General features: G+C 35.3%; 1 protein-coding gene across 1 annotated transcript in view; it reads right to left on the reverse strand.

Annotated features, from left to right (window-relative positions):
- LOC142319119 (E3 ubiquitin-protein ligase TRIM23-like) overlaps positions 1 to 26,204 on the reverse strand; it is a 57,911-nt gene that overhangs the window by 22,248 nt on the left and 9,459 nt on the right. Inside the window, exons 2-4 of the mRNA XM_075356047.1 lie at positions 21,196 to 21,358; positions 9,088 to 9,224; positions 3,367 to 3,651 (exon numbers count right to left, since the gene is read on the reverse strand). Of these exons, the coding sequence (XP_075212162.1) occupies positions 3,367 to 3,651; positions 9,088 to 9,224; positions 21,196 to 21,358 (585 nt within the window). The remainder of the gene's footprint in view (positions 1 to 3,366; positions 3,652 to 9,087; positions 9,225 to 21,195; positions 21,359 to 26,204) is intronic.

The raw sequence follows: 26,204 nt of genomic DNA on the forward strand, positions 1-26,204 counted from the left end.
GAGACTAGAGATGTGTTTTGTTATAGTTACACTGATGGGAATGTTACTTGTGGCATTTGCACTGATGGCATCCTGGGCCATGGTGACTGAGATTTCATATACCAAGGTTTAAAAGATGACCTCCAATAAAGCCCATTAGGGCTAGGTATAGAGGGGGTTGTTGGAGGGTGTCTTCCCCTAAGGGATCAGAATGAATTAATTGTTGTTTCAATTCTGGTGTGTAACGGTGAATCCATGTTTCATCCATTGTCACATAGCAACACAAAAAAAAAATCACACTTGTTTTTCATAAAACATGCAAGCAAATGTTTTTTTTTCAATGTTTTTTATAAAACATGAACTCGCAGCACCAATCTTTTGCAAAGCTTTTTCAACAACAATTCTTCATGCAAAATGCAACAGACATGTTCTTTTGAAATCTTTAGTCTCAGCAATTTTACTCACCTTCAAAAACCAATCTTCCAAAATCATATCATGCACTTTTTCAATGACTTCCAGTGTGGTTGCACTTTTCAGACATCCTTCCTGTGACTCATCTTGAACACTTTCACGGCCACATTTAAAGTCAGCTGGCCATTTCTTCATGGTGGAAATTGAAAGAGAGAGTCACGATACACATTTACAACCCTCAATAAATTTCGGTTGGCATCAAATATTTTACAATGAATTTTATCACTGCATAATACTTTATTTTCTCCATTTCCAACAACAGATGCACCCCAACTGATTCAAATGACTGCCTACAGCCAATTGCTGGGTGGAATGACTTGCAACTTCACATGGCACCTTTTAACAGTTGTACCAACATGCCGTGGTGGGGGGGGGAATCATGCAATCTATGAGACTAGTGCTGAGATCTATGAATGAGGCCAACAACTTTTCAGATTACCCTTATATTAGGACTGAGTGAAGTAAGATGGGAAGGACACCATGAAGAGTGGAGAAGTTACCCTATTCTATTCTGGAAGAAGTAAAGGAAAAAATGAAGTGTCAATAATTATGAGGAATAAAGTGGCAAAAATGGTGCAGAAAGTATGTTATATAAATGAAAGATTAATACCATTAAGAATTGAAATGTTACTAAAAGATTTAGAAATAGTGAAAGTATATATGCCAAATCACTTAAAGGTTTTTCTTCAACACCTTAATGTTTCATTAAAGGTGGTCATTGAAGGGAGATTGGAATACTATGATTCGAGAAGGTGAAGAAGGAAATATGGTAGGAAAGTTTGGTTTAGAGGTAAAGAATGGAAGCAGAACACAATTAGCAGAATTTTACCAAGAAAAAAGATTATTTATAACAAACACTTGGTTCAAAAATCACAATAAAAGAAAACATTAATGGTTCAAGAATTTGATTTAGAAGAAATTATACTTATTTGTCTCAGGAAAAATGTTGCTATTAATTGCTATCAAAACCGCAGCAAGTAGGTGTGATTTCATTTCCAAAGGTAAACAAAGCAACTACTTTAGCATGGATTTATGTGACGTATTGCTTACAAGTAATATTCCTCTTCACAAACTTACAAATCTTACTTTCAACGATTTTCTGCAAAAATATTGTTGGAATCAAAATATACCAGATGAATTAACATTGTGTAAAGATTACACACCAAAAATATACCAGATGAATTAACATTGTGTAAGATTACACACCAACAATTACCTACAAGTTCTGGAAGAAATATGCAATGAACTGATAGCATTATTTGGATTTCAGCTGACGAAACTACAGACAGTTGTGGCCATTACACTGCAAATTAAATTATTAGTGCATTAAAACTAGAGCCTTCTTCTTCCTACCTGGTGCCCTACAAGACCTTAAACATTCTATGATCGCCAGATTTGTGAATGAGCGTATTAAAAAAATATTTCCTGAATCTTCTGCAGATGAAACAGTGTTTTTATATTTCTCTCAAATGCTATATGATCAATGCAGCCAAAGCCCTCCAAGTATTTTATCCCATTTGATTCATGTGACGTTGCTTTGCTAACAGAGTACATCAATTTGCTGAAGTACGATCTACATTTGGGAATGTAAACAAACTGATTTCATCAACAAAGAAAGTGTTTCTTAAGGCACCTGCTCGCAATAAGGCCTTTAAAGAAAAACTGCCAAATGTACCTTTACCTCCTAAACCAGCGGTAACTCAAAGGTGAGTGTGGATTGATGGTGTATTGTTTTACAATGAACATTTTGAGGCCATCAAAGGTGTAGTAAACAACTTTGATAGTGCAGAGGCTATGGCAGTTTGTCAGTCCAAGGAAGCATTTAACAATTCTACTGTAAAAAAAAAACATAGCTGTGATTAGCACTCATTTTTCCCATATATCTGAGAGTATTAAGAAATTTTAAACTCAAGGTTTGGCGTTGACAATCTATTCAGTTAATGAACAAAATCGACCAAATGAACTCCGCATTGCCAGAGATATTCTCATGTAAACTTAAAAAACAATTTGAAAACATTTTGAACAATAACCCAGGATTTGAATCTTTGTGTCAAATTGACAGTTTTATTAATGAGACGGGTGAACTTTTGCCAGAAACAATAAGTGCTAACACAGCACTCAAATTCAAATATTGCCCAGTTATCTCAGTGGATGTGGAACGATCCTTTTCCACTTATAAAAATATTTTCAGTGATCGAAGAGACAATCTTACTACCAAACATTTGGAACAGTACCTTATTGTTTACGTTTACAAAACTAATAAAATGTTAAATAATTGTTAATTATCGAATTTAATTTTTAAATTTAAAGTTGCATATTTTGACACTTTTCATGCATATTTTAAGCATTCTTCATGCATGTTTTCATGCATATTTCACAAGCATTTTATGTTGTATATATTCCGGTCTCTAATGATGATATAATGTAAACGAAGGTGAAGAGCATTACATAGACTAAATGGAAAGGGAATGGGTTGGACCAGCAGAGGACCTGTGTATAACAAGACAAAAATCTGAGGAACTAAACATAGAAAAGATGAAAGAGAAGGCTTGGGATAAAACTGAAAGAGAAGGCTTGGGATGGAGACAGCAATGACATAAGGGACCTGTCAACGGGCAGAACAACACAAAATGAAAAATTAGCATGGGTGAGGAAATGGCATTTACAATAAAATTCATGTTAAACAAAACCATCTTGTGATAGAATAGTTATTCTATCACAAGATGGTTTTGTGATAGAAAAACAGTTTTGAAACAAAAAACCAGTTACAAAAATGTTGAATTTAGATCTACCACTAGCGATAGTGATGCACCACAACTCAAATTTAGAGGTCTGTTTTAATTACACAAAATACAAGTTTTATCTTTTTTATTAATATGAATAAAATACAGACATGATTTAAAGCACATTACATACCTTGTGGTTCTTATGTCTTCCATAATCTTTACATATGAAACACATTGTGGTTGATGAAAGCGCTTGACATTCTTCCTGTAGGCAAACAAATTCAGCCGGATGTGCAGCATGCTGAGGGCAACGAGGTCGCTCTCTCGGTTTATCACTCAGAGGCACACGACGATGACGTGCTAATGTTCTTGTAGCATGTGTGGTCTGAGAGCATATTTCACAAAGATGTGTACCACACACCATGCAGTAAAGCACTGCAATGTGACTTTCATTCTCATCACAATGAATGGATAACTGAAATATAATTAAGGCAATGAAAATTCACACAAGTGCATGCACTTAAAATACTATATAACAATAAACGGCCAGATCTGATAAATAACATTAGGCTATTGCTTTTGAGAGAAAAAAAATATATATATATAAAACATTAGGTTATAAAATTCTAAGGATGGATATATTTATCCTTATATATATATATAAGGTGTGTTTATATACATAATGAAACCTGTGCAAAACCCTGAACATGACAGAAATCTTCCCATTTTATAAAGTAATATTGTCTCATTAACAATGTGGAAAAATCAATGTAAATCATCCGGTACAATATGGAACCTACACAACGCAGAAACAGAAAGTTAGGAACCCTGAATAATGGAAAATATACTATATGAATTGTGGAGATTATGGAAGGAAAGTTGATTATTTTATCAGAAGTTTTAGAAGGTGATTATAAATGACAGTAGCCTGTAAGGAAGCTATCACAGATGTACATGAATTGGTGGTTGTACACACAAGCAGAAAACAGCTATAGTGACACCATACACATACCACAAAAATAACGTCATTATTTGCTGTGTGAAGATTTGTCTATGCTTCTTTTTTGTCAGTTTTGCAGTTAGGTTTACTTGCTTGTTATCTAGTCATGTATGTATAGTTTCCCAACGTTTGTGTTAGTTTTTTAGATTAACAATTAATGTGTTTGTGCTTTATCGTATTCTTGTGTATTGTGTTTGTATCTTATTACTGTACCTTACTATAATAACCGATATGTATACTGTCTATACATATCGGTTATTGTAATTTTATAAATTTGTTTTTGTTTTAAAATTACCCAAATGTCTCATAAAAACACTGCTTTAACACTAAACGAAATGTTAAAGTTATTGAACTAAATAACAAAGGTAAATTGATTGTATGTCAGTTAATGAATGGACAAGTTTAAGTGTGGAAAAATTCAGGTCTACAACACTAAAAAAATAGGAAAAATTATGGACAAATGGTTAAAAGAAAATGGGAATATAAAAAGACAGCAGAAAACTACTGATGTGAAGAAGTAAATGAACTGTTGTGGGAATGGTTTGTTAGCAGTAGATCTAAACATTTCCCTATTTCTGACCCTATTTTACAAAGCTAAGCTTTACTGTTAGCTAAAAAATTAAACAAACCTGATTTTAAAGCTTCTAATGGATGGCTTGAAAGTTTTAAAAATAGACATAACATAGTTTGAAATGAAGTTTGTGGAGAAAAAAGTGATGTCAAAAATCTGTAATTAAGGAACACAAGAAAAAACTTTCTATTGTTCTAACTGGATACAATCAAAAAGACATTTTTAACTGATGAAACAGGAATATTTTTTAGAACTTTGCAGACTAAAAACACTAGCATAAAAACGAGAAAAATGTGTCATGGAAAGATGTCAAAAGAACACCTTACTGTCCTTCTTTGTGCAAACATGTCCGGAGAACTTCTAAAATCGCTTAAGATCAGTAAAATGGCAAGACTACAGTTGTTTTTCTTGCATTAATGTTAACAAGCTCCCTAAGACTTGGCAATTTAATAAAAAAAGCTTGGATGACTTCATTTATAATGGAGGAGTGGCTGAACAATTTTAATTCTAAAATGAAAATTCAAAATCACCGTTCTGTTATTCCTTGATAATCCAACTTTTCATCCTCATATTGATTTGTCTATGTTAAATTAGTCTGGTTTTCACCTAACACTACAAGCATCACACAATCATTGGATCAGGGTCTGATTTACAACATGAATATCTCCTACAGAAGAATGGTGTTGCAATCAATTATTACAAAAATGAATGATATGAAGAGTGCGAATGAGTTCATGAAATCAATTTCAGTATTTGATGATGATTGCTGGATTCATATATCTGTAAAAAATGTAAAAGAGGAAGCCATAACAAAATATTTTAAAAAGTTTAATTTTTATTGCTTCTGATGCAACAACTGTTGTCTTAAGTGAAGCAGAGGAAAATATGAAACTTTTAAAAGATGTGTGCAGTACTAATGAATTTGAAATAGATGCTGATACATATGTAAATTCTTTGGTTCTTCATTGAGATATCTAACATTCAGTAATGTAGTTTTACAAAATTCCAAAAAATAAATTTTGAATATTTTTCAAAATGAAAAGAGCCAATCTCTATTTCTAGTATGATAATTGTAACTAGGCTCTTTTAAGATTTGTCTGCCTATAATTAATTACTGCTTTATCAATAAATAATAAAGAAATATCTGAGATGTTTAAAACAATGTTTACAGGTTTTATAATTTCTTATCCCTACAATTTTTATTAAATTGCTTCATCTTGCAGCCAAAAAACTTTATTCATAATTTTGTTTAAAAAATTATTCCCAAAATAAAATTAAGTAATGAACATAAGAGAGATTTCAATTAGTGATGAAATAATAATCATATCAATAATTTAATATCACTAAATGTTGACCTTTTTTGAGAACGTAATCTACATGGTTACTTAAGCAGAGATTATGATTAGCAACTGAACATTAAAACCTTTATTAGTGACTAATGAAACAATTTTCTTGTGTGTAGCATTTTCTCTAAAAGCTTATAGTCATATTTATTTTCATTTATTACTAAACTATACTAAAGGATGGTTGAGTGAACATGAACTTCAATATAAGTATTTGTTCAAAATGAATTTATATTAGCACTGGATAGTAAAAGTAACCACATTTTTTTTACTATAATATGTAATTGTACTCTGTAAAAAAAACTTGAACTCATACAAATATGAGTACCCTGAGTATCCTACAAGACACCACACCCTTTCAAAATCATAAAAATACATGAGCATGCTGGGCAAAAGAGATGAGGTTTTTTAATATATTTTTATCATAAAGAGATGGTTTCTGTCATTTTCTGAATTTTTTTAATTTTTATTTTGAAAGCTTCATTATCAGAAGGAATGACACTCACAAAAATTCAAAAAACAGTATTTTACACTTCTCTTCTTATATTGCAACATTTAAAAAGTAAAACAAAGAGATTCTTTAAAAAGTATTGCCCTAAATATATCCAAAATCTCGCCAGAGGTTCACCACTTTTCAGTAGAAAATTTTGTGTATTTTGCACTAACATAAAATTAATAGAAACAGTAAAAATTTTAGGATAACTTTTGTATAAAATCCATTCCAGTTGTAATCTACCACTGTCTCATTGAAAAGTAATTTTATTTTTTTCACATAATTAATAAAAACTATGTGTATATAAAAACTAAACGTTTTTTCACTAACATATTTTTTGAAACTTCATCTGGGGGGAGCAGCAGCAATACCATTTCACTTACAGCAAATTTTGTTTTGAATATAGATTATATTTATCAAAATATCATAAAATTCACAAATTTTTTTGCATAAGATTTGTTGAAAATTTTTTAAAGGTTTTACTTCTCTAAAAATATTTTCTCAAATGCAACCTCTGTGTAAGATCAGTTGCAGTTATACAGAGTAACTTAAGATCAGTTGCAGTTTTATTCATAAAAAAATGTAACAGAGTAACTTTTACTAAACTTGTTTCTCGTAAAAACTAACTTAAAACAAACATTAAAAATTTCTGTTCTCAATTTTACATCATTTTTGTCATTCATTCTGTCCTTATTCATTCTTTTTCTTGAGTTTGAATCCACTCTTTACTCTTCTATTCTATTTCAGAAAATTTAATATATATACTAACTACTACATTGTACATTTTTAATTATCTGTTTTATATAATCTAATCCAATCTTTTCTTCCTCTACAGTTTTCACCTTCTACACTTCTCCATCAACAAATGAACTAAAACTGGATGTCCTAATACATGACCCACTAGCTTAGATCACCTCATAAAAGATTCTGCCACAAATTTCTGTTCTATTTCTTTTATGATCCCGTAATTTCAAATTACATCTATCCATAACTTTATAATCTCTAACATCACATTGCAAAGGACTATTTATCTATTTGCTTTTCATATTGTTCATATTTCACTATCACAAACCATTACAATCACATAAATATTTTTTTTTAAATATTTCTCTCCTTGTCTGTGCCAATATTTTGATGTTTACATTACTTCATAATTTTACTAACTGAACAACATAAGTCTATTATTTTTAGTTCATTATGTCAACCATCTTAATAACTAATTCCTGACTTATGTAACATTCATTATTTATGTTTTATTCTTATTTATTTTCAAACTTTCTTCTAGTAATAACTCGATAAACTAGTAATAACTCTTACACTAGTAAGTTCTTCCAACTTAGCTCTTGGTTTCTGGCAAAAATAAATTTTATCAGTGAATTTTAAGCTTCTTTAGTTTTTATCCTTGGATTGTTTTTATTCTACTGTTACATTTCAACTATATTCAGGAAACTACATGTATATAAGTCAATAAGATAAAATTATTACATATTAAATAAAAAATTATGTATTTATTTACATTAAGTAACTACTATAATTTTAAGTACCCGAAGCATAATGTTATAGTTCAAGCTTAATACAAAGCTGGGAGTAAGTTAAGATACATCTTTTGTTCTGAACTGCATAACAAACTGCAGTTTTCATAAGGGTAGGAGTCAGCAATTATTTCAAACTCTTGTCATAAGAATTGATAAGCTAACTCCTTCATTGGGCAAAAACAGTCAACACAATTTGAAGGTTGGCAATGTCTGTTTAATTTTTTTAATTTTATTTTTTGATAATGTAATGAATGCATTCTCATCCATGATTTTGACTCTGAAGCCATGAAAGTCTCACATATTTTATAAACAATATGGTTAAAGAAATCATCACTTTCTTCTTTGTACTACATCCAAAAATAAAATAGTAGCTCACTTTTATCGGCACTTCTCAAAAAGCAATATGATAATCAAAACTAATAATGGTAATTCAAATGGTATGAAACAATTTCAGAGAGAATAGTCAGTCCTTAAAATATCAGAAAAACAAAATTAAAAAAATTCTAAAATATATTCTCGTAAAATTTTAAATCACTATCATCACATTATCACTTACCAGGCTTTATGTATGGCATAATGCATACTCTCAAATCTTTCACTGTACTACCTTATCCATTTTCTTACTAGTCTGTGGCATTTAGACTGTATACTAATAGTATTTCTAACAATGAATTTCAGCCAATTTCACTTTTTTTGAATTTAAAAAATACATAACAGGGAATACTTCATAGTCAATGGACTTCCAGGCAACTGTGAAATGCAATCTGACTTCAAAAAATATTAAGTTAAATTGACTGGTAATATTTTATATGGTTAGAGTGAGACACAATTTGTTATTTTTTTGTAATACCATCAACTTGCTTAAATATGAGAAAAGTCAGCATATATAGATAAAATTATATGTAGAGACAATTACTATGTAAAAATTTATAAAAATTTTTACTGTTAGTAGAAATGTATTTTACTAACCTGCCTCTCTTTTTCTAAAGCATCAGATGTAAGAAGGCGTGCAACAGCAATGGTTTCTCTTTCATTTGTAGCTTGAAGTTTTTCTAATAACTCTAAGAGAGCAAAATTCTTCTTAAGGCCCCATACACCACAATTACCTGCAAGTAAATAAACATTTAACACTTTTTACAGTTGCTAAAAATCTCAAACTGAATAAAACTATCATGATAAGATATCTCTTGCTACAAGCATTTTTTTTTTGTCTGGCATTTCTCCCAGCACCACCCCATTTGGTCACCCTAAAGCATAAAATCAAATGTCTGTGCCACAAACGGTTACTGTTCCTCAAAACGGTTTAGCGACCAATATCCTAATTAGCTCCTAGAGCTTACCTAAATGCATAAGCAGAATAAGGGTGGTGCCCTGCACCTCGAGCTTGCATGTCCCACTACTCGTTACATATACTACTACAATGGGTAGGCACACCCCGTCTACATACTAAAATATAAGACCTGTCAGTAAATTAAAATTTATTCAGTCAAGGACAACAATTTGCTACTACTCCTAAGTCGTGAATGCCAGCAAGTACCTGTCCACCATATTATAGCACTTGGAGTTATATTTGACTGATAGCCAGCCATTTCTTGAGAGTAGCTTCCTACGGCTAGCAGTAGGAGTCTTATATCCTTTAAACTAGTGATGCCAGTTAACAAAGCAACAGCATCAAGGAACTCCCAGATGGTCCGACAATGCGACTCACGCCACATTGACTCGCCACTTATGAGTGGCCAATTTTCCCCTTGAAAAGTTCCAGAGTGGCTTGAGTTCTGCCCCCCCAAAAAAAATTAAGGCTCTGCACTGAGCAATCCTTAAATTTTGAATAAGTGCTCTATTTCTTTCCAACCTATGCATCCAAACAGACGCAGCATAAGAGGTCATACTTTCGAAGACACCTCAGTACACCATGTACAAATGATGGCCAAACAGCCCGTAATCCTTCCGAGCAGTCCTCCTAAGCTTGTGCATCACAGAGACGGCGTCCGCCACTACTTGCCGAATGTAGTTGCTAAACAGCAACTTCTCATCAAACAAAACACCTAGATACTTATGAACTCATTACACAGCCTTTATACTTAATATGGGGGTTACAACTGTATGATAATTTGTCTGCACCCTTGAGAAGCATACACTTTGTCTTGGGTACAGAAACCTTTAAATTCTGCATGTCCATCCAGCCCTTTACAGTTGGCAAAGAAAGCAACTTGCGCCTGATCTTCTAGCTGTGGTCGTGAATTACCACGAACAAACAGGAGACAATCATCGGCAAAAGCCTGGGCTGTGACCCCTTCTGGGAGTGTCAATCCCAGAAATCCGTCAAATGCCAGGTTCCACAGCAGGGGGTCGAGAACAGAACCCTGCGGGGTTTCCCCTGGTGACAGATTTTTCCACAACTAGGTGTGCATCCTTAAACAGAGCCGTACAGTTAGACAAATAGTCACGTACCATGACCTGCAGGGTTATGGGAACATTGCGGTGTTCCAACTCATAGAGAACGGAACTCCAACACAAGAGAGGAAATGCTGCCTCTATGTTAATAAAAATTGCTAAAATATATTTACAGTCAGAGCTTTCCACCTCGGCAAGAACATTTAAGATGCAATCCTCAGTGGCAACCCCTTTTTTATTAAGGAGTATTGGCCTCGAAAAATAAGATTTAATCGATGTTTTCCCAGAGCTGTTCCACAACCAGCCTTTCAAGCAACTTGCTGATTACTGGCAAGAGGCTGATGGGTGGATTACTGCTGACCTCACTTGGATCCTTTCCTGATTTTAAGAGCACTCTCACCAAAGCTACCTTCTAACAAGTCGGAAAGCAACCCCAGCTAAGGCACCCCGAGAACAGTCAGTCAAGCGGCTCTCTTAATTCAGGCAGCAGATGACAGAATATGTCCGGGTCAAGCTAGTCAATCCCCGCTGCCTTTCTCACTGCCATTCGAGAAACCACTCTGTCTATATCTACGAGATCCACAGCCCGTACGTCAGGGAATGGTGTCTCACTCACCCTGACACCGATTTCTGCTTCACCCTACGGAGCATATGGAAACACGAGTATCCAGGAATGCCTGGTAGGTCGCCACATGCGTTAAAGTGTGGTCCTGACCACCAAACCTGCATCAAAAACTGGACAGCATGTGTAATGGTTTTGGCTGACAACATGACTTAGCAAGCTGCCAGGGGCTGTGTTGCAACTCGCGCATAGAATCTTGCCATTATTTGAGTTTGGCTTTCTTGATAACATGAACGTACTCATTACGAGCACGCTGGTAGATCCGCAGACAATCAACGTGCACGTCAACAATGGTAATCCCCATTCCCGCTGGGGGGGGGGGGGGGCGACACTGGTATCTTCTCCTAGCAGACCTAACTTTAGCGCGCAGCATGCTCAGGTCAGAGGACCACCACTTTTTCCCGGGTTTCCACCTGCATCTAACAGGCGGCTCCCCAGAAGTGGAAGTCATGACGACTCCAGGCTCTTGCAGATCAGCAAACTGGCTACTACCTAAAGGTCCTTCATTGGCCTAGGTCGCCAAAAGACCCTATCACAGCCAGTCTTGATGGCCCAGCCAAGTTGTTCAGTCATCAATTCCACCTCCTCCCCGTGCTCCATGCGCAATTCCAACCCCTGTAAGGCAGCCCCACACTCGTGCCGCAGCCTGTCCTTATCCAGGCTCCTTAGGTTATAGCAATCTGAATCTGCTATAAGCATTTATCTAAGTGTAAAGAAACTTCATAATATGTAAACAAGTAAATATGTTAGACATTCCATTATTAATCTAAAAATTAAATGTTTTTGGCACTTCCATTTGAATATCATAAAATAGAATAATTACTGAAGCTCTAAATTTAAGAGAATTTTAATAATTTAACAAAAATTGTTTAAATAAACAAAAAGCAAACAAACAAATAATTTCCCAACAGAAAATAATTACTCTAATTTTGTTACCATCAAACATGATATCCCACCTGAACAGAACAATCTTCTAATATTTAACAATTAAAAAACAGAAAATTTAATCCTGCTCTCAAATTTTTTTTTAGTTAATAGTTTTTTGTCACAAAATTAGAATTATATAAAAAGTTACCATTAAAACTGCCACACTAATGACAATGAATTTATTAGGCATTTACTGCACAAAAAGATTTCTATAGAACCAGAAGGGGATCTGGTATAAACTACCATAAATGTTAACTTCATACAAAGGCAAAAAAAAATTAATTTTGAATTGTACAGCATTCAAAATTAATTTCTTCTGCGGATAAATGACAACTTTATTAACAAAATCTTTAAAAAATTGAGACATAGCTACACTTCCTGACATAATACATATAATTTATTATTATGTACTGATCAAAATAAAAAATTATTCTTTAATATATATATATATATATATATATATACATAAACCTAAACCTCAACACCAGCAGAAAACATCCACCCTCCCACAATAAAAGAAGTCTACCAAAGCACTGGGTGAGATGAAGAATTATAAAGTGGCAGGAAATCAGACCTTTGTAGAAATCTGGAAACATGTAAGAAGACCACCTGCAAAAATTACCCTGCATCATTACCCAGCTTGTCAACATCTGGATCACAGAAGAAATACCAGAACACTGAACAACAGCCCTCATCCATCCACTATACAAAAAAATGGGCAAACAGACCCTAACAACTACTGGAGAATCTCAGTCCTAGATGCAACATACAAAATTCTTTCAAGAATCATCCTCAACAGGATCAGTTTACAACTTGAGCAAGAACTAGGAGAATACCAGGGGGGTTTCAGACCCTGGAGGAGCTATCCAGAACCAATCATGAGTCTGAAGCTAATGGATTATAACAGAAAAAGAAGACAAACACGATAAAACTAACCCTCACAAATACTACATCAAAAATTAAATTCAGATGTGAATTCTAAGAACTAATTCGGATCAAAATAGTACTGCGCAAGGTGATGGACTCTCACTGCTATTATTCAACTGCGCTCTTTAAATAGTAATGTGGGAATGGCTCAAAAAATGCCCCCCAAAAATAAAAATCTGATGTGGACAGCACATGATATCCTAGTACGCCTATTAAATTGCAAATACACATTTTTTTACAATCAGAGGTTAATAATTACTAATAAATTAATATATTTAATGAAAAAAAAAAAAAAATTAGTTTAAAGTTAAAAAAATTTGTATAAAACGAGAGGTTAATAATCAAAAATAATAATATTTATTAATTAATCAATATATTTAATTAAAAAAAAAAAAAGAAAAAAGAAAATGAAGTCTGAACCGATATCCCTTCCCCTTGTACAATTCAAATATTTCATTAATTAAAATTTTATTTGGCTATAAATCTGGAACCAATGAAAATAAGTACCACTTATGATATATTGTTGAAAAGCTCTCAATAATGGCAGATTACTAAAATTACGAAAAAGTCCAAAATTCAAATGTTTTGGATTTTGGGCTTTTTAGGAAACTTTTGGTCCAGTCAATTGCAATCAAAAGGGGAAGTGCACAACTAGATGTTACAACAGTCCTAAATCCACAATTTCAACATTCTACAGCTAATCATTTTTGAGTTATGTACAGACGTCACATCAAAACTAGTCAAAATGGATATTTCCATAGAAATCTGAAAAACAACATTTTTCACGATTACAATGCTTCCTTTACTTAGTACAAGCATGTAAAAACAGGCCAAAAAACCAAAACAAACTGCCTTGATTTCACCGGCGACTTGGCACTACTAGTAAACAACATTAACGAAATTAAAACATCAGATATTAGAACTGCAAAACATTGCAAACAAAATTGGCCTCAAAATATCATTTGAAAAGACAGAAATCCCAATAACCAGCACAATTAAAAGAAGTAAACATAAACAGTAATAAAATCAAAATAGTAACCCGATTTAAATACCTCAGAAATAATAACAAAAAACCTAAACAAAAACCTCAATTCAAACAAGTACAAACAACCTAGCTAAAACACAAAAATTAACCTAGTACACCTACAGTAAGAAATGTTTATACATAAACACAAAAATAAGACACCACAATACAGTTAGAACACCAGAAGCCATGTACAAGGTGTGGTTATTAAATAATGAGACTATTGCTGCTACAGAAGAACTACACATGCACCTAATTCATACGACCGACAGCTGTGTAACGTGAAGCCTTCTCTTTCGATTGTTCCAATAGATGTTTGGATAATATCTGTTTTTTTTGTTTTGCTGAAAAAATGTATTTTATTACGGCAAAGCATTGTGAAATTTCATATGAAACTTTGAATAATGGCTACTGAAACTTATATTTTATTAAAAAAAAAATAGATGGCAAAGAATGTTTATCACATGCAAAGGTTTTTGAGTGGTTTAAGCGTTTCCAAGATGGCTGAGAAGACGCTGAAGATGATGATCACCCGGGTCGCCCTTCCACGTCAAAAACTGATAAAAATATTGAAAAAATTTGTAATCTGCTCTGATTTGACCGTCGGTTAACTATTCTTGTTTTTATTCAAGGTCCTTGCTTAACTCAGTGAAAAAAAAAAAAACCCAAACTGTGGAAGAACAATTCATGGGTTCTTCATCAGGACAACGCACCAGCTCACAACGCATTGTCTATCAAGACATTTCTAGTATAACATCCCAGTGTTAGACCATCCGCCTTATTCGCCTGACCTGGCACCATGTAACTTTTATCTGTTCTCCCAAAGGTCAAATCTGCATTAAAAGGAACAAGATTTCAGACCACTGAAGTTGTAAAAGAAAAAGCAGCACATGCCATGAAAGAGCTCACAGCAGAAGACTTCCAGCACTGTTTTGAATAATGGAAAATTTACATGGAGTGTTGAAGTTACAGAGGAGGGGTGTATATTGAAGGGGTTAATAGCTAAATATGTATAGATTTAAAATAAAATATTTTACAGCATTAGTCCTGTTTAATAGCCACACCTCATATACAGCAGAAACAATCTTCCACCTGAACGAATAATCAAAGACTAACGACTCCAGAAAATCAAAAAATTGGAAGAGCCTGCATAAAAAAACATACCAGAAAGATGGCAGTGGTGAATGATCATGCCAACAAAGTTATGTACAAAGAGTTAGAATCTATCACTGATACCATGTGTAAGAAAAGATCCTTTGGACACATCATGAGGATGCAAGAATCAAGACTTCTGAAACAGTTTGTACAGTATAATATCAACTCTAAAAACACCAAGACAGGATGTACATAGATCAGAGAAATAAGAGAGGACCTGAAGGAAATTGGCCTTACACCAAAAGACACCATAGACAAGATTAATTTAAATGAAAAAAATTAAGGATAAAAACACTCGCTTCACACTCACACAAAAGAAACTTGCAACACAATCATTTTCAATGCCAGAAAGAGCACAGAAATCTGAATGAATGAAAAAGTATTGGGAAGATCACAAGGCCCGAACAATCCCTTGGAAGAGACTTTGATATTGGACTGACTATAAAAAATGAAAAAAAAAAAATATATATATATATTTGCTAAAAATTTTTTCTTCAAACATAAAAATTAAGTTTTAACTACACTCTTGAACCATCATATTTATAACCAAACCCCACTGCTACTGAAATTTTTATTGTTAAATATTGGAAGTTTGATAACTGATGGAAACCCACAACCAGGCTGCACTTAACATTCTTAAATAACCTGCAAAAATTTATTTTACCAAGAGGTACTTCTTCACAACTTTAGAAGCTGCCTCATTATTTCAAGCTCATTGGAGGTTATTAGTCATTGTTCAAGATCTCGTTTTCTCCCGACATCATGACCAAGATCAGAGTTCTTCTCTCAGAGCAGAAACTTTCAATTTTAAAATGTACTCAAAAATAACAAACATGAAATAACTTAAAATTAGATAAAAAAAAAATAATAATACTTCTGATGGAATAAAAGCATTAAAACAACGAAAAACTAAAGCACTAAAAGTACATGTTAACTGAAAAACATTAATTGTAAATATAAATAATAATAATAATAGAAAAATTTTATAAAAAAGAAAGCTTGAAAAATATAATTTACTCTCAAAATTTTTAATATGCATATCCCATTAATGTTAATAAAAACAGGAAATACACATATGAGCTCAATGAAAACCAGTCCTCAGGTAAGCACATTTCACAAGTGTCCAAACCTCAAGTAAATCTAATAAAAATGTTGTCTCCATCAAAAATATTAATCGTACTGTTATAGTGTAACAATGTTACAAATAGAACAAAATTTTTCATATAACACATTTTTCTTTTATAGGCTTTAACATAAAAATTCATTCTGAATTAAAATGCAATTGCTTTTTTAGATATAAATACTTTGTATTTCAAAATGAATATCTCTCTAGTTTCACTCATGTACACAGATTACTTATACACGAAATAAAAAAGAAACTCACAACAGTTTTATCTCTGTGTAGGCTCTAAAGTCTACAGATTATGGTTTGAGTGCTACCTTCGCTAATGAAATGATGCACCATGACGATGAAGACTTTCTTTATCATGTCGTACTCGGTGACACATCAACATTTCATGTTAATCGAAAAGTAAACACTCATAAAATGTGTACCTGGAGATCAGAAAATCCTCACAAAATATTGCAGCGTGAACATGACTCCCCTCCAAAACTGATTGTTTTTTGTGCCATATCTTGACAACAAGTTTATGAGCCGTTCTTTTTCATGGAATCAAATGTGTCTGGAATGACCCTTGGAATGATATCTTGATATGCTACAACTATGGCTCTTTCCTCAACTACAATATAAACCACTTTACTTGGTGACAAGATTGTGTGCCTCTTCAATGGCATAATGCTGTATGCGATTGGTTGAATGAAATTCTTCAGACCGCTGGAATGGTCGCCAGGGACCAGATAACAAACAAGGCTTGTTTGTCATGGCCTCCACATTCACCCGATCTGACCCCGTATGATTTTTTTTTCTTTGGAAGTTTGCAACAGCTCAAATGTATGTGCCACCGTTACCAGCTGACCTACCTGACTTGAGACACAGGGTCACATCAATTACTCCAGACTTGATGATTTAAGTATGGGATGAACTCTTCTATCAGCTGGATTACTCCAGACTTGATGATTTAAGTATGGGATGAACTCTTCTATCAGCTGGATATGTGCTGTGTGACGAATGGGGGATCACATTGAACACCTATAGAAGAAACTATTTTGAGTTGCTCTCATATCAAGTACAATTTGTCAATGTACGTAAAATTTAATAAATATTACATAACTTTAAAATCCCCAATATTCATTTTGAAATACACCGTATTAATAGAGTAAAAAATGTAAATTAATGTTTACTTGTCGCTGCTTTGCTCCATTATAAGAGAGATGACAGTACTCTGACTGTGAATGAAAAAAGATGCAGCATTATGGTTTTTAACCATTTCAAAAATTCACTTTGATAAATAAAAAATTTTTTTTTTTAGGAATTACTTTTTTATTATTATGTATACTACTACTTCTTTTGTCCTTAAAAATGAAGCAATTTTTTTACAAACAAAAAGTTCTAAGAAAAAGATTTCATTCAGTCTATAATCTCTATCCTTTTCATCTACAAAAAAACCGAAAAATTATTAAAGTATGGAGCTTTGTTTTCATTTATTCTTTTTTATATTGAAGCATAAATGAAGGTGGTAATTTTGGAATTGAAACTGAATAAAAGGAAGCAGAATTAGACAAAGATGATGCTATCTCGCCCAACTATAAACTCAACCATACAGAAAGCAGGAGCAACCATAAAGTGCAAGAGCAACCATCCAGAATATAAAGGTTATTAAATTTTTTTTTAAATAAATAAGGTAAACCAAAAAAAAACTTTCAAGAAAATTAACAAAGGTTTTAATTAGTAATTTAAACATACAGTCAGTAAAATTACAATACTCCCAGGCCTAAGGTTTGGTGTCTGGCTGCTAGCAATAGGGTGCATCCCTGGGTTGTTAATAGAGGAATGACCTTCAGATATGGGGGTTAGATATGAATAAGTTCTCTGAATAAGCAGTCACGGACAAGCAGTTTTGAGGCATGGTGGGGTACAGGGTGGCAATTGTACTCTTAAAAAATGCCACAATGCTAATAAGAAATCGTGATAGGGGAGAAGGTGGGCCGTCTCCATAAAAAGCAAAGGTTTGTGACTGGCTAATAATAGTCTCTGGATGTTGGTGTCTGTTCTCCTACTTGGAGCAGTCTTGTGTTTGCTGATAGGATTGTGTAGCTCTAAAATGCCTTTGCATGATGGACTCATTTTTTTAATGGGCTCTACAAGACAGAATAGGATTGCTTTGTTGGAACTTAGCAAGACTAAATGGACAGGAAAGGAGGAGAAGGAGCTAAGGGAGGGATTTACACCACTTTGGGGTGGAGGAAAGGGAAGTAGGATTTATAGTAGGAGGGCAGTGGTGACACAACACTGATGCCTCAGTAGCAGAATGTTAAAGATAAGAGTAAAATTTGAAAATGGAAAGAAGTTATTCAAATATATGGTCTGCAGACTGGGAATCAAGGAAATTATAGAGGAATCCCTTAGAAAGGTCGAAGTAAAAATAAATAAAAGTTAATAGATAAGGGAGATCTAAATGCTCAGGTAGAAAAGGAAAGGCACAATGTAGAGGAGCAAGTATGGCCTTTTCAGTACAGAAACATGGATGAAAAAGGAAAGTTATTGGTCGAATTTTGCAAAAGAAATAGCTTGATTGTGGGCAACACGTTTCACAAGAAGAATTCAAAAAAGATACATACGGTTTGGTCGAGAGGAAAGGAGGATGAAGAGTGTAGTAGATTACTTCCTAATTGAGAAATGATACTGCAAGCAGTTCCTAGATGTTACAGTCAAGCCCGAGTCTGCTTTTGAAGGAGACCACAAAATTTTGGTAAAGATAAAATGTGGAAAGGTCATAAAGTTGAAAGTGTAAAGAGGGTTAGAGTTTGGAAATTGAACAAACCAGCTATTAGAGACGCGTTCCATGAGGTTATTAAAAGAATGCTACCAACAGATGAAATAGGAGATGTGGAGGAAGAGTGGATATAAGGTTCAAAGAGGCTTTTGTGGGCAATGCAGTAGGGTATGTGGAGTTACAAACAGAAAACCAAAGAAGATAATACTTTGGTGGGATAAAAGGGTAAAAGAGACAGTAAGAAGGGAAAAATAAACATGGGATATGTAGAGAAGGAAAGGGGAGGGCGAGGAGAAGAGACAGTACCAAATCAGTAAAAAGGAGTGTCAAAAAACAATGAAAGAGGAAAAAGAAAGAAAGATGTTGGTCAGGATTTGTAGAAACGTTAGACATAGATATAATTATGGAAAAGAAGAAATTGTACAGAAGAAAAGAGAAACAAAGAAAGGTTGGAGAGTTTAATCAAGGATAAAGAGGGTGAAATATTGGGCGACAGGGTAAAAATAAGAAAAAGATGGAAGGAGTACTTCTCAAGACTGCTCAATGTCCAATGGGAAGACCTAGAGAGAAAGAAGTAGATTCAAAAGTATAAGTGAGATGGGAGGATAGAAACATAAAAATAGGAGAGATAGAGTTAACTGAATAAAATGAGACAAGGTACAGCAGCAGGATTTGATGAGGTTAAAGTGATAATGATGAGAACAGCAGGACAACCTGATATGTATTGGTTGAGCAGTGATTAAGGAAACAAGAGTGATTAAGAGACAGAAGATTCTGAATGATTGGAGGAAAGAGGTAATTTATTACTATTTTTAAGAAAGAGATAGAAAGAAGTACAAAAATTTCAGAGAGATAACTTTGATCTCCCATGAAGCAAAGTTATACAAGTGGGTATTAGAGGGGAGAATGAGAGATGAAATGGAACAGGTTTGAAAAACAGCATGGGTTTCAAAGAGGGAGGTTATGGTGGACTTAATATATGCAATAAAAGAGGGCAGAAAAGAGTTAGGAATTTGGGAAGGACATTGCATTTTGTTTCATAGATATTGAAAAATCATACAGGGTTAGTATGGGACGCCTTGGAAAAGAAAGGAGTAGAATAAGGTGAGAACCAAGGTGAGGGAGCCAGATTGGTTAGGTGTTAAGTTCGATGGAGACAAGGAAATATACTCTCTTCTCTATTTATTGATAAATAAAACAGAAAAATTTATCTATAAATAGATAAAATACAGAAGGAAGTGAAGGCAAAGTTGCGAGAAGAGGGGAGAGTACAGCATGGCTATTTGCAGATGATGTGGTAATTCGGGGTGATAGCGAAGGAGAGGTGCAGAAACAGCTGAATGTATGGAATGGAAAAATACAGGTGTGGGGAATAAATATCAGAGTGGAGAAAAGCAAAGTAATGGTGTTAACCTGAGAAATGAAAGAAATAAACTAAAAATAAAGGATGAGGTATTGGAAGTAGTTGAAAGTTTTGACTATCTATGGAGTGTAGTAGCACAATAAGAAAAGAACTCAGAAAATTAAAGGATTTTATACGAGTGTTAGGAGTTTGGTTTTGGATAATAAAGTATTAAAAAGTAAAAGGAAGTAGTTCTTTATAAAACCTACCTCACCCAATTCTAAAATACAGATTGGAAATATGGACAACCTCAGGACAGGAAAAGAGTAGCCTGCCGGCAGTGGAAATGACATTTTTGAGAAGTAAGAAGGGACCGAATTAGAAATTAGGATATTTAAAGTAGTTTGGTGACTGAGAGAATAATGGAAAAAGTTGAGAGTAATAGAATGAGATGGCTATGGCATGTGGCGAGTATGAATGAGAAAAGGGTTCCATGAAATATGCTGGAATGGTAGGGAGGGAAAAGGAGACCACAAGGTAGACCTAGAAGTCATTGTATGGAGAAGGTGAAGAAGGATATTGATAGAATATCTGAGAAGATAGAAAAGGTGACCAAGAAGGAATGGTGGAGGAAAAGAAGTAGATGGTGATCACTGATGCACCACCCAACCCACGACAATATATAAGGGCTAAGAAGAAGAGAAGTCAGCAGAATAAACTACTTTTAGAGATTATTATATCTTGATTAATGTGCTCAAACAACTCTAGTATCAGTTGGAAGGTTATCACATACCTACAGGTGTTGGCTGCCTGTCAAATGGACATTGTATGGAATCATCACTCAACGGTAACCTCAACAGACAAGCATGACAAACTGTGTGACCACAGTAAAGAAGGCGGGGTACCTTGTCCCCCTGAAGACCAAATACATCTTCACAAACACGGCACTCTAGCACCTGGAAAAATAAAAATAAAAAATTATTAAGGAAAAAAAGCAATATTATTTTCCTTTATAAAACACATATACGAATTAGTACAACAATTTTGCTGCAAAATTGTTTATGTCATAGGAATTAAAATTCCTACACAAATATGAATCCAATAGACATTTTTTAAGCAAATTCTAAAGATTCAAAGAAGTATTGGAAGAGTTAAAAGACACAGTTAACAAGTAATACTACAAGCAAAATGTAATTTTTTTATACCACTATCATCATAACCAAATACGATTCCAATAAATAATTTATTTATATTAGATATTATGTAACCTAATCTAATATAGAAAAATTTATTTTTATCAAATGATCTAAAAATGATTTAACGAGGTTAATGCACAATTTGACCATATACTGTAGCTTTTCTACATTTATTCAAGAGAAGCACTATCTCCAATACCAGGACGCTACTAGGACTGTATCAATCAAAAAAACTTCAACAATCTTATTTTCAAGTATTTGAATCCAAGCAAATCACTACAGCTTATTTTTTTTATAAAACTGCTTTTAAAAACATTTCCGTACCTCTATTAATGTCTGCCAAATTTAGGAGCAATTCATTACCTTTGATTACAGCTTGCACGTGTAGCGTTTGCCAAGATGGTCTTTGCTCTTCTTATAATGTATATATTGTTACCACATACGAGGTGTGTGAAAAAAGTAATGAGATTGATAACACTGTGAGCGATCTGGTAACGCTGTGTCTGTGCTAGACCGGTTTGTCCATACCTTCCACATGCTCAGTACAAGTTTCAACTCTGTTCAGCCAACACATTATTTTTGACAGCGCCATCAGTGAAGTTGTGTTTTTGTTGTGTTATGAAAATGGAGCATCAGAATTTAGAGCAACATTGTACAACCAAGTTTTGTGTTAAACTTGGGGAAACCACGAGTGTGACCTTTGAAAAGTTGAAACAAGCCTAGGAGAACATTGCTTATCAAGAGCACAAGTTTTCCGCTGACACAAATCATTTTTGGAAGGCTGAGAACACGTTGAAGATCAATCTCGCTCAAGGAGACCTTCAACTTCAAAATCTGATAAAAACGTTGAGCGTGTGAGATCAGACAGTCATTTAACAATAAGGTTGATGGAGTGAACAATTAAATTTAAACACTTTCACCGTACGTAATTTTGACAGACGATCTGGGTAAGCAAAAGGTTAGTATGAAATTTGTGCCGAAAAACCTCACAATGGAACAAAAGGACAATCGAAGAAACGTGTGTGTTGATCTTCTTGAGAGGACTGACAATGACCAAGAATTCTTCACTCGTGTGATCACAGGTGATGGAATCCTGGATATATTTCAGTACAATCCTGAAACAAAGTGGCAAAGCGAGGAGTGGCACATTCCTTATCTCCTCGACCGAATTAGCAAGTCAAAGATCAAAACCATGCTGACTTGCTTTTTTGACAGTAGGGGTATTGTGCATAAAGAATTTGTTCCTCCAGGACCACGTGTTTTACAAAAGTGTCCTTGAAAGGCTCAGGAAAAGAGTAATTCGCGTGAGACCAGACATTGCAGACAAGTGGATGCTTCATCATGACAATGCCACGTATCACACGGCCATTTCCATCAGGGAATTTCTGACCTCAAAACGCATTCCTACGGTTCCTCAACCCCCCCCCTATTCGCCTGATTTGGGTCCTTGTGACTTTTCCTTTTCCTGAAATTGAAACATGTCTTAAAAGGACATAATTTTGGAACTCTAGAAAACATTCAAAAGACTGTGACCGACCAGTTGAAAGCCCAACCAGCTGAAGCCTTCCAGCGCTGCTACCAGAAGTGGAAACGACTCTGCCGGTGTATAGCTGCCCAAGGGAACAATCAAAACCTCGTATATGCCTAGCATAATATAGCCCTCAAACTCTACTATAGAAGAGTTGAGGCCTATACTATAGGCCTCAAACGGACTTTCCTGCCTACCGGCATAACAGGTCGGCTCACTAATTGGATATTTTTGTAGACTGCCTCTAATTCCTGAGAACCGAGATTTGGTCTATATACTTGGCACCTGCCTCTAACTGCCAGGGAGGGGGTACCCAGGCCCCCCACCCAGCAGCCAGGACTAGGTCTTTTATTCTTAGTCTACACTAACTCACCTGAAGTCCCCAACCATTCATCAGAACCAGCACACCTCAGCATGCTGACCTCCCGGCTGGGGCTGTCCAACACATCCCTACTCTAACTTAATACCTTCTTCTTCTGCCCTTTTCATAGTTTGTGTGCAACGTTGCTCTTGCAAACTTTTCAACCCTTTTCCAACAATCTATATAGGCTAGCATGTACCAAACAATTCCTCCGACATCAAGTCGGCAATATCCGCGCATCTGTGCTGCTCCACCATTCTGGACACCAGAACAGGGTGTGCTCTACCCATATCACAAGAGCCGCAATACATGCAGGCTGATGATTCCCTCCCGTCAATGCCATGCAAGTAAGCTTCGAAGTTTTCATGGCCCGATAGAATTTGCATAGTATAAAAACCCACTTTACCATGTCTTCTGCTACATCAGGCTGCCAGATCAGGTAACAGCCTTCTGATCTAAGCAGCCTTCTCACCCATGCTCCATTGTTCTTGCCAGGTGCACATGATTCTTGCCTGAACTTCAGACTTATCACAGCCAGAATACCTATCAACATGTCCTTGAACCAGAAGGTCAATGGGGGAAACCCCTACCAAGACATAAATAGCCTAGTAAGGTGTGGTCCGACAAGCCGCCACCATGCCAAGCAGGAATCTGCAGTGCACCCTAATCAGCCTCATCAAGTTTTCTCTGGATATTAATAGCCTCATCCCACACCCAAGAAGCATAAAGAATAACGGATGACACTATGGTCATAATGACCCTATGTTTGTAAGTTCTTTGTGCCACAAGCTAGAACATCAATCAAAACACAGTTGAGTCCTCTCAGCTCTGCCACAGCATTCTAGCGTATGCTCTCCAAATTTACAGGATTGCTCTATTGTGACACCAAGATATTTCACCTTCTTCTCAGACCGAATACGGTGATCCCCAATTGTCAGCGCAATTGGACCCACTGTTCTCTTCCCGGTCAGAGTAATGTAATGACACTTCGCGGGCAAAAGATGTAACCCAGGATCCTTCATTCAGTCTTCAACCACAGTTAAGAGCTATAGTACTCATGTTGAACCTCCTGTTCAGTTCTCCTACTGATCAACAATGCCAAGTTGTCCGCATAGGAGATGGCTTCAGTATGTGGTGGCAACCGGACCTCAAGAACATCATTGTAAACAATGTTCCATAAGAGGGGGACCCCCAACACCCACTGAAAATGGAGTCGATCCCAAACAAATCTGTCGTCACCCATCTAGCCCATAGATATTTACAAATCAGTTTCAACAAATAATGATTGATGTCCTTGTTGGCCAGGGAAGTCATAGTATTCCATGGCAACGACCCGAATGAATTTTCCACACTGAGCATTACCAGTATCGGTATGCTCAGAGTCCAGAGGTGCCTCGTCTAATTTCAGTTTACCACCCAAGTGACTGCTTGTATGGCCGACCTCCCCTTTACGAAACCAAATTGTTATGGATGCCTTCACTGCTGTTCAGTTCTTCAATGATGCGGGCCGACAGTGTTCTCTCCACATCTTTAGATATATTGTTTAGCCAGTACCCTCTACCAGGTTCTCACCTTTACCTTTGGGAAGGAAGACTAACTTAGCTTCCTTCCAACAGGCTGGGAATGATCTGTTTTCCAATTGATTATTTACCATGTCTGCCAAGGCCCACAGAATTAGGCCAACCAGACCGTTAAGAACTTTGGCCGGGATTCTATCAGGTCCCGGGCTTCTCTTGTTCCCCAGCCTATTGAAAGTATAACCTCATCAAATGTGATCCTCCTCCTCTCAAAGAGTGCACCCAACACCACCTGTTCAACGTAGAGGATGAGTTTTGCCACCTCCTTCCTAACCCGGTCCTCATCAAGCACCAGCAGACGCCTACCAAAACTCTTTATGATGATTTAGTAGGCCTGCCTCCAGGGATCATCTACCAGGTCCTCACACATTCAACTCATTCCACTTCAGCTTCTTGACTCATTTTATCTCAAAGTTAAGGGTTCCCTGCACTCTTTATACTGATGAGAAGCTTCTTGTAGACCTTCACCTCTGCTCTGACATAGTCGCTGTATCCATCTCTTGTCATCTGTTACTAAAATGGGTATGCATACCCTGTCTACATACTACAATATATATGGCTTGTCAATAAATAAAAATTTATGCCGTCAAAAACAGAAATTTGCTGCCACGCCTAGGTCACTGAATACCAGAGGCATTGGTTTGCTTGGCATTTTTCCTGTCACCACCCCACTCAGTCACCCTAACCGAACATCTGTGCCACAAACGGCAACTGAGCTACAAACAGTTTATCGACCAGTATACTAAATAGCTCCTGGAACTTACCTAACAGTGTGAGTGGACTAAGCACGATACCATACACAACCAGCTTACGTTTCCCAACCATTCACTTGTCATGAATTTGCTAAATGGGTAGAAGCCCCCCCGTCAACAACTAAACATATATATGACATCCATAAATTGAAATTTATTTCATCTAGATAGCAATTCACTGCCACGTCTAGGTCGCTGAATGCCAGCAAATACCTATTAACCATATTAAAGCGCATGGAGCCTTAATTAGCTGGTAGTCAGTGATATATATATATATCTCTAGGTAAGCATCAAACAACAGTGCAGTAGGAGTCTTTTCCCTTAGGTAAACTACTGATATTGGTTGAACAAAGAAACTGCATCAAGGAACTTCCACACAGTCTGAATA

This window comes from Lycorma delicatula, chromosome 2, assembly GCF_047948215.1.
Source record: "Lycorma delicatula isolate Av1 chromosome 2, ASM4794821v1, whole genome shotgun sequence".
Lineage (NCBI taxonomy): Eukaryota > Metazoa > Arthropoda > Insecta > Hemiptera > Fulgoridae > Lycorma > Lycorma delicatula.